This window comes from Ovis canadensis, chromosome 2 (genome assembly GCF_042477335.2).
Source record: "Ovis canadensis isolate MfBH-ARS-UI-01 breed Bighorn chromosome 2, ARS-UI_OviCan_v2, whole genome shotgun sequence".
NCBI classification, from domain to species: domain Eukaryota; kingdom Metazoa; phylum Chordata; class Mammalia; order Artiodactyla; family Bovidae; genus Ovis; species Ovis canadensis.
Genome location: NC_091246.1, coordinates 203,546,276 through 203,558,327, shown reverse-complemented (window position 1 = coordinate 203,558,327; position 12,052 = coordinate 203,546,276). Strand labels below are relative to the sequence as shown.

The 12,052-nt window shown below is 39.7% G+C and overlaps 1 protein-coding gene across 1 annotated transcript in view; it reads left to right on the top strand.

The window, feature by feature from the left end:
• DNAH7 (dynein axonemal heavy chain 7) overlaps positions 1-12,052 on the top strand; it is a 256,795-nt gene that overhangs the window by 169,340 nt on the left and 75,403 nt on the right. Inside the window, exons 45-46 of the mRNA XM_069574477.1 lie at positions 601-781; positions 3,021-3,206. Coding sequence (XP_069430578.1) covers positions 601-781; positions 3,021-3,206 — 367 coding nt within the window. The remainder of the gene's footprint in view (positions 1-600; positions 782-3,020; positions 3,207-12,052) is intronic.

Here is a 12,052-nt window from a genome sequence, read left to right as displayed (position 1 = left end):
GACTGAGCGACTAACACACATATGCAGTCACTTATTTGAACATATTATATCTATTTGATATCTATTTTGAGAATCATATTTTATTGCTGGTATTAACTTTGTTAAATATAAGATATAGAAATCAGTGTAGGTTTTATGTGAAGATGTGTTTCGAGTTATAATAAGGATTTTAGAAAAGTAACTCATGTATTCTACTATTGTATGAAAATTGTGTAAATCTTAATTATGTTGAATTGGTTCACAGTGCTTTTCAGGTCTACTATATCTTTCTACCTTTCTGTATGTTCTACTAATTTGGGGAGTTTGATATTGAAACTCCACCTAAAAATCTTAATTTATTAACTTAAAATAATTGTAATATATAGTAGTAATATATATAAATTATGTAAAGTATTATGTATTATGTATGCATATATAAATTATGTAAATTATGTAATATATAAAATTATGTAATACATAATCTTGTTCTGTATTTTCCAACTCTCCTGTAAAGGTGATATCATTCTTTCATAATTTAAAAAAATTTAAAAGTAAATTCAGTGATGAAAAGTACATTAAATATTAAACATGTATTTAATTTTTCAATTTTACTTGTGGCAGAGTGGCAAAAATCGTAGCTCCCAAAAAGATAAAACTGGCTGCAGCTGAAGGGGAGCTTAAAATTGCTATGGATGGTCTCAAAAAGAAGCAGGCAGCACTTCGGGAAGTTCAGGACAAGCTGGCCAGGCTTCAGGACACACTCGAACTAAATAAACAAAAGAAAGCGGACTTAGAAAACCAGGTATAGTATAATACAGACAGACATAGGCAAATCTTCAGTTACTCTAAATAAGAATAATGTTCACGCAGCCTCAAAAACAGCGATACTGTTTTCTTCCTGGAAAACTTGTCAGGAGTTGGCAAACAGTGGACCACAGGATAAACCCACCTTTCTATGGCCCACAAGCTAATAATAACTTTGACATTTTTAAATGATTATATATTAAATGATCATACAAGTTTCTATATAATATCCTCAGTTTTGCTTCTTGGTCCATGACGCCTATAATATTTATCTTCTGGCTCTTTATCCCACAATCGCCAACCATCTCTACTATAGATTACTAGAATATTGAGCTAAATTATTTAAATTATTCTTCATTATGAGTGAGAAAATGGAAAACCAAACTGTTAAGTAACAGTTATATAAAATTTAATGGCAGAGCTGAGATTAGAACTCAATACGCAGAACCATACTGTGTCCACTGGAAGTGTTTTTAAGACTAAAATCATTACTCCAACTTAGTGATACCTTTTGTAAAAAGTAATTGCTAGGATCTGATTATGTTCCCCAGAAAAGTCCAAGTATTTTGATATACAGTCAATATTTATTGAGTGCTTATCATGTGCAAGGCACTGTTGTTCTGAGAGCAATGTATATTATGTCACTGATTCTCACAAAAGCTTTCTGAGGGAGGTAATCTTTTTAGATTGTTTTCTAGAAAATAAAGCACAGAAAAATTAAGCAACTTGCTCATGGTCAACCCAGTTTCTAAGTATAGATCCAAGTCCAGGCAATCTGACTCTAATACTTTTCTCTTTCCCATCCTACTAGGCTGCTTCTTTCTGTACAATATGTGCACAAATTCTATATTTGTACAATCTGTGATATTGTGCTAATCTTGAAAATGTGTCCTATTATTTGGCATGGTCTTCAAGTGATCAATTTTTGTTTAAATAATAAAACTAATAGATAGATATGTGGTTGCTCACTGTAAACATTTTTCAACTGTGCTGTATGTTTGAAATTATTTGTTTTTCCTAATAAAACATTAGAAAATTATGGTAATATAAAATGAATGTGTATACTAAAAGCTTGCTTTTGGAAGAGAAATTTTGGTTAAAATTTTTTACATAGTAGTTGCTGATGACGACTTTATTATTGTCCAAGACCTGATTTAACATTTTAGTTGAGAGAAGAATGTGTAAAGAAAGAAACCAGGATGAAAAGGGGAACAAAAAGAGGGAAAATTAACAGGAAAGGTTTTTAAAGAAGTATCAAAAATCTAATTCCATACCTTCTGCTTTTTTAAACCCATCTTTATATAAACTCTTATGGTATTTTATATATTTAACTCTAAAGGCATTTATTATAATTAATATAAATATTAATAGCATAGGAAAAGTACAAGCCAAATTCTCATTCTAAAATAATCTAAATGTCTATGTTTTTATCAATAATTTACTTCTTTTCATGTAAATTATTTCATTTTGAACTTTAAGATAACCTTTACTTAATCTTGTCATCCTCTAAAAATAATAAGTCACTTAAAATTAATCAAAATAATTCAGATATTCCACTGGAACATTGCTATTGCATGGTTTAAAATGGCTTTTGCCCAAGTTTTCCAGATTTGTAATTATACTTCCTCTTTTTTGAAAATAACATTACTTAATTATGTATAATCAAACTTGGTTGACAGTCTTATGCACAAAGTAGGCTCTCAGCTATTGACTGATGTCCTAATTTAAGGTTAATTGCAAGTGTCTGAGTAGGCTGACACAATTTAGCAGCTTGGAAATTGTGCTTTGTAAGTAAGCATAAATTATTAAAACCTTTAAACATTTAACCTTTAAAATTATCATTAAATCAACCGTAAGTTAAATGAGGGGAAACGTTCATAGAATATTTAAAATAAAATGCACTTTGATTATTAAAATGGAGGGTAAAACTTTCAGTCTCTCATAACCGTAGCTCATTTCCTTCAATAGAGCAGTTGTTTGTGTTATATGATAAATATCTGTTACGAGTTTCACAAATTAGATTAAAATACTCTCTTTACTATGAAAAAAGTCTAAAAGATCATGGACTCTCCTCTTCATAGTGAACTACTGCACATTTTTCTTCCATAGAGAGATAAAAAAGGAAAACTCCAGGTGTAACTTTGTAATTAAAAATTTATCCCTGAGGTTAAAATCTGGAAGAATTTTTAACTTACTCTACTTTTAGGTGTTGATAAATGTTTACTTCTATTTTTGAGGTTGACCTGTGCAGCAAAAAGCTAGAACGAGCTGAACAGTTGATCGGAGGCCTTGGGGGTGAGAAAACACGATGGAGCCAGACAGCTTTGGAGCTGGGGCAGCTGTACATCAACCTGACGGGGGACATCCTCGTTTCTTCAGGAGTTGTGGCTTACCTTGGAGCCTTCACATCTAACTATCGACAGGTGGGGAATACTTGTCAACCTCTGGGGTCTCCTCTTGATCCTCCTGGTACACCCAACATTAATCTTGGATTTTGTTGTTGTTGTTGTTGTTTGGATTTTTTGCTAAATATGAGGGAGAGAAATGTTTGCAAGTGATTTTTAGTTGTATTTTTTAATTATTCAGTAAGTTAGCTTGGTGACCAAAAAAAATGCTATATTAAATACTCTTCTAATTGTTTTAGAATTTTTTTTAAAACAAAAAGATCTACTTTAGGACATCATGTGAAATGGTTCAGTTCAGTTCAGTCGCTCAGTCGTGTCCGACTCTTTGTGACCCCATGAATCGCAGCACGCCAGGCCTCCCTGTCCAACACCAACTCCCAGAGTTCACTCAGACTCACGTCCATCGAGTCAGTGATGCCATCCAGCAATCTCATCCTCTGTCGTCCCCTTCTCCTCCTGTCCCCAATCCCTCCCAGCATCAGAGTCTTTTGCAATGAGTCAACTCTTCACATGAGGTGGCTAAAGTACTGGAGTTTCAGCTTTAGCATCATTCCTTCCAAAGAAATCCCAGGGTTGATCTCCTTCAGAATGGACTGGTTGAATCTCCTTGCAGTCCAAGGGACTCTCGAGAGTCTTCTCCAACACCACAGTTCAAAAGCATCAATTCTTCGGCGCTCAGCCTTCTTCACAGTCCAACTCTCACATCCATACATGAACACTGGAAAAACCATAGCCTTGACTAGACAGACATTTGTTGACAAAGTAATGTCTCTGCTTTTGAATATGCTATCTAGGTTGGTCATAAATTTTCTTCCAAGGAGTAAGTGTGTTTTAATTTCATGGCTGCAATCACCATCTGCAGTGATTTTGGAGCCCAGAAAAATAAAGTCTGACACTGTTTCCACTGTTTCCCCATCTATTTGCCATTAAGTGATGGGACCAGATGCCACGATCTTCATTTTCTGAATGTTGAGCTTTAAGCCAACCTTTTCACTCTCCTCTTTCACTTTCATCAAGAGGCTTTTTAGCTCCTCTTCACTTTCTGCCATAAGGGTGGTGTCATCTGCAGATCTGAGGTTATTGATAATTCTCCCGGCAATCTTGATTCCAGCTTGTGCCCTAGTGATAAAATTTTATTTCTTATAAACAATTATAAAGTTATCAGGATTTTTTTGATGTTTTTAATCAACTACTCTCAATGAGTTTCAATAATAAATCATTTTCAAGTGACCTCAGAAGCTAAAGCTTCCTAAACCTTCAGTTTTAGTTTAGGAAAAGATGAGCCTACCTAAAAACAATTGATCAGGGGCATCTTTCCTAAGAAAATAAATACCAAGTTCCCTGCTTCAAATTCCCACCCCTCTGATGAATTCTGCCTCAGTCTTATCCTTGACCCCACTCCTAACCCTACTTCTCCCAGCTTTTTTCTTCCACTTTTCAGTTTCTTTCTCAATGAGACCCAGCATATTCTTCAGCTCTCTTTAGGAATACAACCCAGGACATGGCCCTGCCAAAGCAAAAGAAGACAATGAGAATAAAGAGAAATTTGAAGCATTTGGCAATAGCTTCTGGTGTCAAAGGAGGAGAGAAAGAGTAAATGAAAGCCCACTTCTAAAGTGGTGCTTTGTCACTTTACAAAGCATTTGTTTTGTTCATGGTCTCAGTTGAGATTCACTAGATTTCAAGGTTTCTCTTAAGTAGGGTTGATTCTTGGAGGCCACTGTTTTGGTTTGTTTGCTTGCTTTTAACCAAACTGGTTTAAATTCCTCATATTGATCATGCTTCTGTCTTCAGGCTTCTGGGTTCTCGAAGCCCTTGTCCTGGCACATGAGTTTCATATTCTTCTTAGCTTTCTGTCTTCATTTGATTCTGAACAACTATCTATGATTATAGCCTCTACATGAAAGTTAAAGAGGAGAGTGAAGAAGTTTGCTTAAAACTCAACATTCAGAAAACTAAGATCATGGCATCCATTCCCATCACTTTATGGCAAATAGATGGGGAAACAATGGAAACAGTGACAGACTTTATTTTGGGAGGCCCCAAAATCAGTGCAGATGGTGGCTGTAGCCACAAAATTAAAAGACACTTGCTCCTTGGAAGAAAAGCTATGAGCAACCTAGACAGGATATTAAAAAGCAGAGACATTACTTTACCAACAAAGGTTCATCTAGTCAAAGCTATGGTTTTTCCAGTAGTCATGTATGGATGTGAGAGTTAGACCATAAAGAAAGCTGAGCACTGAAGAACTGATGCTGTCGAACTGTGGTGTTGGAGAAGACTCTCGAGAGACCCTTGGACTGCAAGGAGATCCAACCAGTCCATCCTAAAAAAGATCAGTCCTGGGTGTTCATTGGAGGGACTGATGCTGAAGCTGAAACTTCAATACTTTGGCCACCTGATGAGAAGAACCAGTTCGCTGGAAAAGACCCTGATGCTGGGAAAGACTGAGGACCGGAGGAGAAGGGGACAACAGAGGATGAGATGGTTGGATGGCATCATCGACGCGATGGACAGGAGTTTCAGTAGGTTCTGGGAGTTGGTGATGGACAGGGAGGCCTGGTGTGCTGCAGTCAATGGGGTCGCAAAGAGTTGGATATGACTGAGCGACAGAAATGGTATGGACCTAACAGAAGCAGAAGATATTAAGAAGAGGTGGCAAGAATACACAGAAGAACTGTACAAAAAGGATCTTCATGACCCAGATAATCATGATGATGTGGTTACTAATCTAGAGCCCGACATCTTGGAAAGTACAGTCAAGTGGGCCTTAGAAAGCATCACTACAAACAAAGCTAGTGGAGGTGATGGCATTCCAGTTGAGCTATTTCAAATCCTGAAAGATGATGCTGTGAAAGTGCTGCCCTCAATATGCCAGCAAATTTGGAAAACTCAGCAATGGCCACAGGACTGGAAAAGGTCACTTTTCATTCCAATCCCAAAGAAAGGCAATGCCAAAGAATGCTCAAACTACTGCACAATTGCACTCATCTCACATGTTAGTAAAGTAATGCTCAAAATTCTCCAAGCCAGGCTTCAGCAATACGTGAACCGTGAACTTCCTGATGTTCAAGCTGGTTTTAGACAAGGCAGAGGAACCAGAGATCAAATTGCCAACATCTGCTGGATCATGGAAAAAGCAAGAGAATTCCAGAAAAACATCTATTTCTGCTTTATTGACTGTGCCAAAGCCTTTGACTGTGTGGATCACAATCAACTGGGGAAAATTCTGAAAGAGATGGGAATACCAGACCACCTGACCTGCCTCTTGAGAAATCTGTATGCAGGTCAGGAAGCAACAGTTAGAACTGGACATGGAACAACAGACTGGTTCCAAATAGGAAAAGGAGTATGTCAAGGCTGTATATTGTCACCCTGCTTATTTAACTTATATGCAGAGTACATCATGAGAAACGCTGGACTGGAAGAAACACAAGCTGGAATCAAGATTGCCGGGAGAAATATCAATAACCTCAGATATGCAGATGACACCACCCTTATGGCAGAAAGTGAAGAGGAACTAAAAAGCCTCTTGATGAAAGTGAAAGAGGAAAGTGAAAAAGTTGGCTTAAAGCTCAACATTCAGAAAACTAAGATCATGGCATCCGGTCCCATCACTTCATGGGAAATAGACTGGGAAGCAGTGGAAACAGTGTCAGACTTTATTTTGGGGGCTCAAAAATCACAGATGGTGATTGCAGCCATGAAATTAAAAGCTGCTTACTCCTTGGAAGAAAATTTATGACCAATCTAGATAGTATATTCAAAAGCAGAGACATTATTTTGCCGAGTAAGGTCTGTCTAGTCAAGGCTATGGTTTTTCCAGTGGTCATGCATGGATGTGAGAGTTGGACTGTGAAGAAGGCTGAGTGCTGAAGAATTGATGATTTTGAACTGTGGTGTTGGAGAAGACTCTTGAGAGTCTCTGGGACTGCAAGGAGATCCAACCAGTCCATTCTGAAGGAGATCAACCCTGGGATTTCTTTGGAAGGAATGATGCTAAAGCTGAAACTCCAGTACTTTGGCCACCTCATGCGAAGAGTTGACTCATTGGAAAAGACTGATGCTGGGAGGGATTGGGGACAGGAGGAGAAGGGGACAACAGAGAATGAGATGGCTGGATGGCATCACAGACTCGATGGACATGAGTCTGAGTGAACTCTGGGAGATGGTGATGGACAGGGAGGCCTGGCGTGCTGTGATTCATGGGGTCGCAAAGAGTCGGACATGACTGAGCAACTGAACTGAACTGAACTGAGCGACTGAACTGAACTGATAGCACTGACATCTTGTAGTCCAGATAATTAACATTTAATATGGCACTATTACCTTGTCTTAGACTTGTTTGCTCAACAGTTTCAGACCCTGAGGCTTATAAAGATTAAGGAAACTGCTCATAACCACACAGCTGGCTAATGACAGAGCAGAAATGAGACTTGTCGTTATCTGAATCCTCATTGAGCCCTCTTTCTACTCTTCTACACCAACTTGGACTAATGGAAAAAGTAGCTGCAGAGCCTCCTACACTTCCCTGTTAGTCCCCACCATACCCTGGGTGTCTGCACTGGCTCCAGTGCCATGCTGAAAGTCAGAATCCTGGGGCACCCCTCCAAATCCAGCCCTCTCCAATGACTCCTTCCAAAACACAGCATCTTGTGCTCACTCCCTAGTCACCTGGTTCCACTAGAATGAGGGCTGCCAGTTAGACCACCCACACAAATGCTTCCAAAGAGCATTGAGACCAGAACTGAGACCTTTAAATTTACTGACAAGCAAAGCAACACTTCAGCTAGACACAAGATCTAAGTTCGTAGCTCCTTCCATGAACTCACATCCACTGTCCCCACCTCTGATTCGAGTAGACACATCATCCCATCCCATCTAAGAAGACTTGAAGGCAATTTCATCTCTTCCTTGTTTTACTGTAGCAACCTAGGCTTTTACTTATCTAGTCTCTAATGTCACTGTTTCTTCCTTTGAATTTATTCTCCATATCCTACTCTGTAATCATTTATCTCTTTCTCCTGGGTCAGGGCAGCTGGCAATTCATGTCCCATCAAAAGTTTCCCATTTGATTCTAAACACAAGGGTGATAGTAGCAACTTCACTTCTCCTACCCAGATCCCCACCTGGCTTCCTGTGCTTTCAGATCAAACAACCAGTGCCTGTGGCTTATTTTGGCTGACTTCCCTTGGGTTCTTAGAACCCACTTTTCCCAGTGCTTAGAGAGCTAAAATTGCCTGGGAATTTACTTCCCTTTGAGGCAGGCCTTAATGAAAGACAGATGTGAGAGCCTGAAGGTCTGTCTCCCTTCCTTCTGGTTGACACAAATCCAAGGAATAGCTTACACCCACTATAGGATCAAGCTGAAACTACCTGTGCAGAACTTTGGCCAATCCACCACCTTTTATTGGCTTCTTCCCTGTCCTTATACTGCCTCTCTTAATAGCTCTTCCTTAATAAATCACTTCACATAAATCTTCATGTCAGAGTCTGCTACTAGGAAACTCAAGTTAGGCAAAAGGCTTTAAAACAATCTTTTTTTTTTTTTACTCTAACATCAAAGGTTCTGAATACCAAGAGCCCATAGTAAGTAGCTACAGCCCCTCTGTCCAGTCTTGAGCCTGAGTAGTTGTCAATTATTCATCCACCCTTTTAGATTTTCTAGTACTCCTCATGATAATACGTAGAAAATTCCAATTCTCCTGACATAACCGGGGCCACATATTTAATTGTAATGCCCATGCCAGTCTCAAAGACAAAATTCTACATTGCTGTAAGGACATACAGGCCCTGGAGTTGAATTAATTTAAATTTTAAAGAGATCTTTTCCCTACCGATAATCAAAGTCAAAACTGCTCTGGTGGTGGTACATGCTTTCACCAAATTGTTGTACAGTCGCTCAGTCACGTCTGACTCTTTGTGACCCCATGGACTGCAGCACGCCAGCTTCCTGTCCTTCACCATCTCCTGCAGCTTGCTCAAACTCATGTCCATTGAGTCGGTGATGCCATTCAACCATCTTGTCCTCTGTTGTCCCCTTCTCCTTTTGCCTTCAATCTTTCCCAGCATCAGAGGCTTTTCTAAGGAGTTGGCTCTTCACATTAGGTGGCCAAAATATTGGAACTTCAGCTTCAGCATCAGTCCTTCCAATGAATATTCAGGGTTGATTTCCTTTAGGATTGACTGGTTTGATCTTCTTGCTGTACAAGAGACTCTCAAGAGTCTTCCCCAACACCACGGATCAAAAGCATCAATTCTTTGGTGTTCAGCCTTCTTTATGGTCCGACTCTCACATCCACACATGACTATTGGAAAAGCCATAGCTTTGACTATATGGACCTTTGTCAGGAAAGTAATGTCTGCTTTTTAATACGCTGTCTAGGTTTGTGATAGCTTTTCTTCCAAACAAGATGTCACCCTGAATGGTCAGTTTTCCATTTCCACCATCTATTTTGCCACCTGATTATTAGCCAGGGTTCTTGGCTTGTATTTTTAGGTGCTTGTTCAGAGGCCCTCATGTTAATCTAACTTATTCTCTGTTGCTAAATTCTTACAGATGTTGAATTGAGCCACTTAAATTTCTAACCAGAGTTCATCTGTGATGATACACTATACCTGTCAACTAGAGAGAGCATTCCACAGCAGCTATTGCTTTCATTTTCCCTAGTCTTTCCTGTATCATTGGCTATGAAGCCTACACCAGCATCAAGCTATATCTTGGAAAACCTCCAAACCTCCCCCCAAATCTTCAGACCAACAAAAAAAATCAAAACATGCCCATAGGAACTGTGTACTAGGGAGCAAACTGGAAATGCTACCTGCCCCTCCACTCTAATGGCCATCTATTCCTAATACCAACAACCAAATCAAGCCAAGAAAAGGCAGAGGAACCAGAGATCAAATTGCCAACATCCGCTGGATCATGGAAAAAGCAAGAGAGTTCCAGAAAAACATCTATTTCTGCTTTATTGACTATGCCAAAGCCTTTGACCATGTGGATCACAATCAACTGGGGAAAATTCTGAAAGAGATGGGAATACCAGACCACCTGACCTGCCTCTTGAGAAACCTGTATGCAGGTCAGGAAGCAACAGTTAGAACTGGACATGGAACAACAGACTGGTTCCAAATAAGAAAAGGAGTACATCAAGGCTGTATATTGTCACCCTGCTTATTTAACTTATATGCAGGGTACATCATGAGAAACTCTGGGCTGGAAGAAACACAAGCTGGAATCAAGATTCCCTGGAGAAATATCAATAACCTCAGATATGCAGATGACACCACCCTTATGGCAGAAAGTGAAGAGAAACTAAAAAGCCTCTTGATGAAAGTGAAAGAGGAGAGTGAAAAAGTTGGCTTAAAGCTCAACATTCAGAAAACAAAGATCATGGCATCTGGTCCCATCACTTCATTGGAAATAAAAAACTCAGATGATACTTAAGTATTCATGACTGTGCTGTCTTAACTCAGTGTTGAATCATGATTAACAACTCTGAATTCCCTTTTATGAGCAGTTTGCTAAGCCCTCACCTCAACCATTTCCCTTATCAGGCTATGATAACCTGGGTTACAATAGGCACATACCCAACTCCAGAGGGCTTCCCTTGTGGCTCAGCTGGTAAAGAATCCACCTGCAATGTGGGAGACCTGGGTTCGAGTCCTGGGTTGGGAAGATCCTCTGGAGAAGGGAAAGGCTACCCCCTCTAGTATTCTGGCCTGGAGATTCACAAATAGTCGGACACGACTGAGTGACTTCACTTTCACAACTTCCAGAGACCCCCCCAGATACGTAGTCCCTTCTTCCCAGTGCCTGTGGAACTACTCAAGAGACCAGTCCTCAGGAAGCCCAGGAAACCTAGCCAACTCCACCCCACTCTGCTTGACATTGGTAAACTGCCCCCTACAATTCAAGCTCACTATTACCCTGTGTCAGGTGCAGTCTCCTGTTGGGGGGGCGGTTCTCTTATTTGGAACTTTGAGTAATGGAGTTCTGCCTCTCATCTAATGAGTGACTTTATGTTGTGTCCCACCATCCAAGAAAGCTGTAATCATACCTAAGATCATATAATTATGACACAAAAGCCGGACAGGAAACACTTTAATCAAAATAAAAGTATCGTCTATAAATGAACAGTGTGAAATTCTGTGCCATGGATGGGCTGCAGTGAGAACATCACGGTACCATTTCATCAATATTCCTGACAAAGGTGCATGATCTGAATTGACTCGAGAGAACATGATACAGATGCAGTTGTGGGCCATTCTAGGGAATAACCGGGTAATCAAGGTCATGAAAGGCATCAATTGTCCCCAAACCATCACAGCTTTTTCACGTGCCAAAGGAATATTGGTCCAGTCTACTCAGCAGGAACCTGAGGGAGATGGTAGTGCCCACCATGCCCTCTCGGCTAGGCACACACTTGGCACACACAGCATCCTCATTTGCCCATGGACTGGTATCAATACCACATATATATGCCCCTTCCTAACCTATTTTCTCTCCAGTCATGTTTTTCACTGTTTCTGAACCCTTTGATCTGTAACCTCATATTGGACCTTGATTTCTGATTTTCTGAGTATGAACCTAAGCGTCATGCACCATTTTGTATTCCCGAGCATCCTAGCGCACTGTGCCCTAGGTGGGGTATCCAGAACTCCAGTGTGTGCCCTGATTCTTATTTTGCCTAAGAGCCCTGCTATAGTCCCATCCCCAGAATAAGTGAGACTCTGATACAGATGTTTTCTGTGTCCCCTACTGGTTCAAATTGGATTTACTTTCATACTACAGTGTTATAGTAATACTGATTTTCATGACTTAAAGAAGATACATAGAAAAACATGGTAACCTCCATCTACTT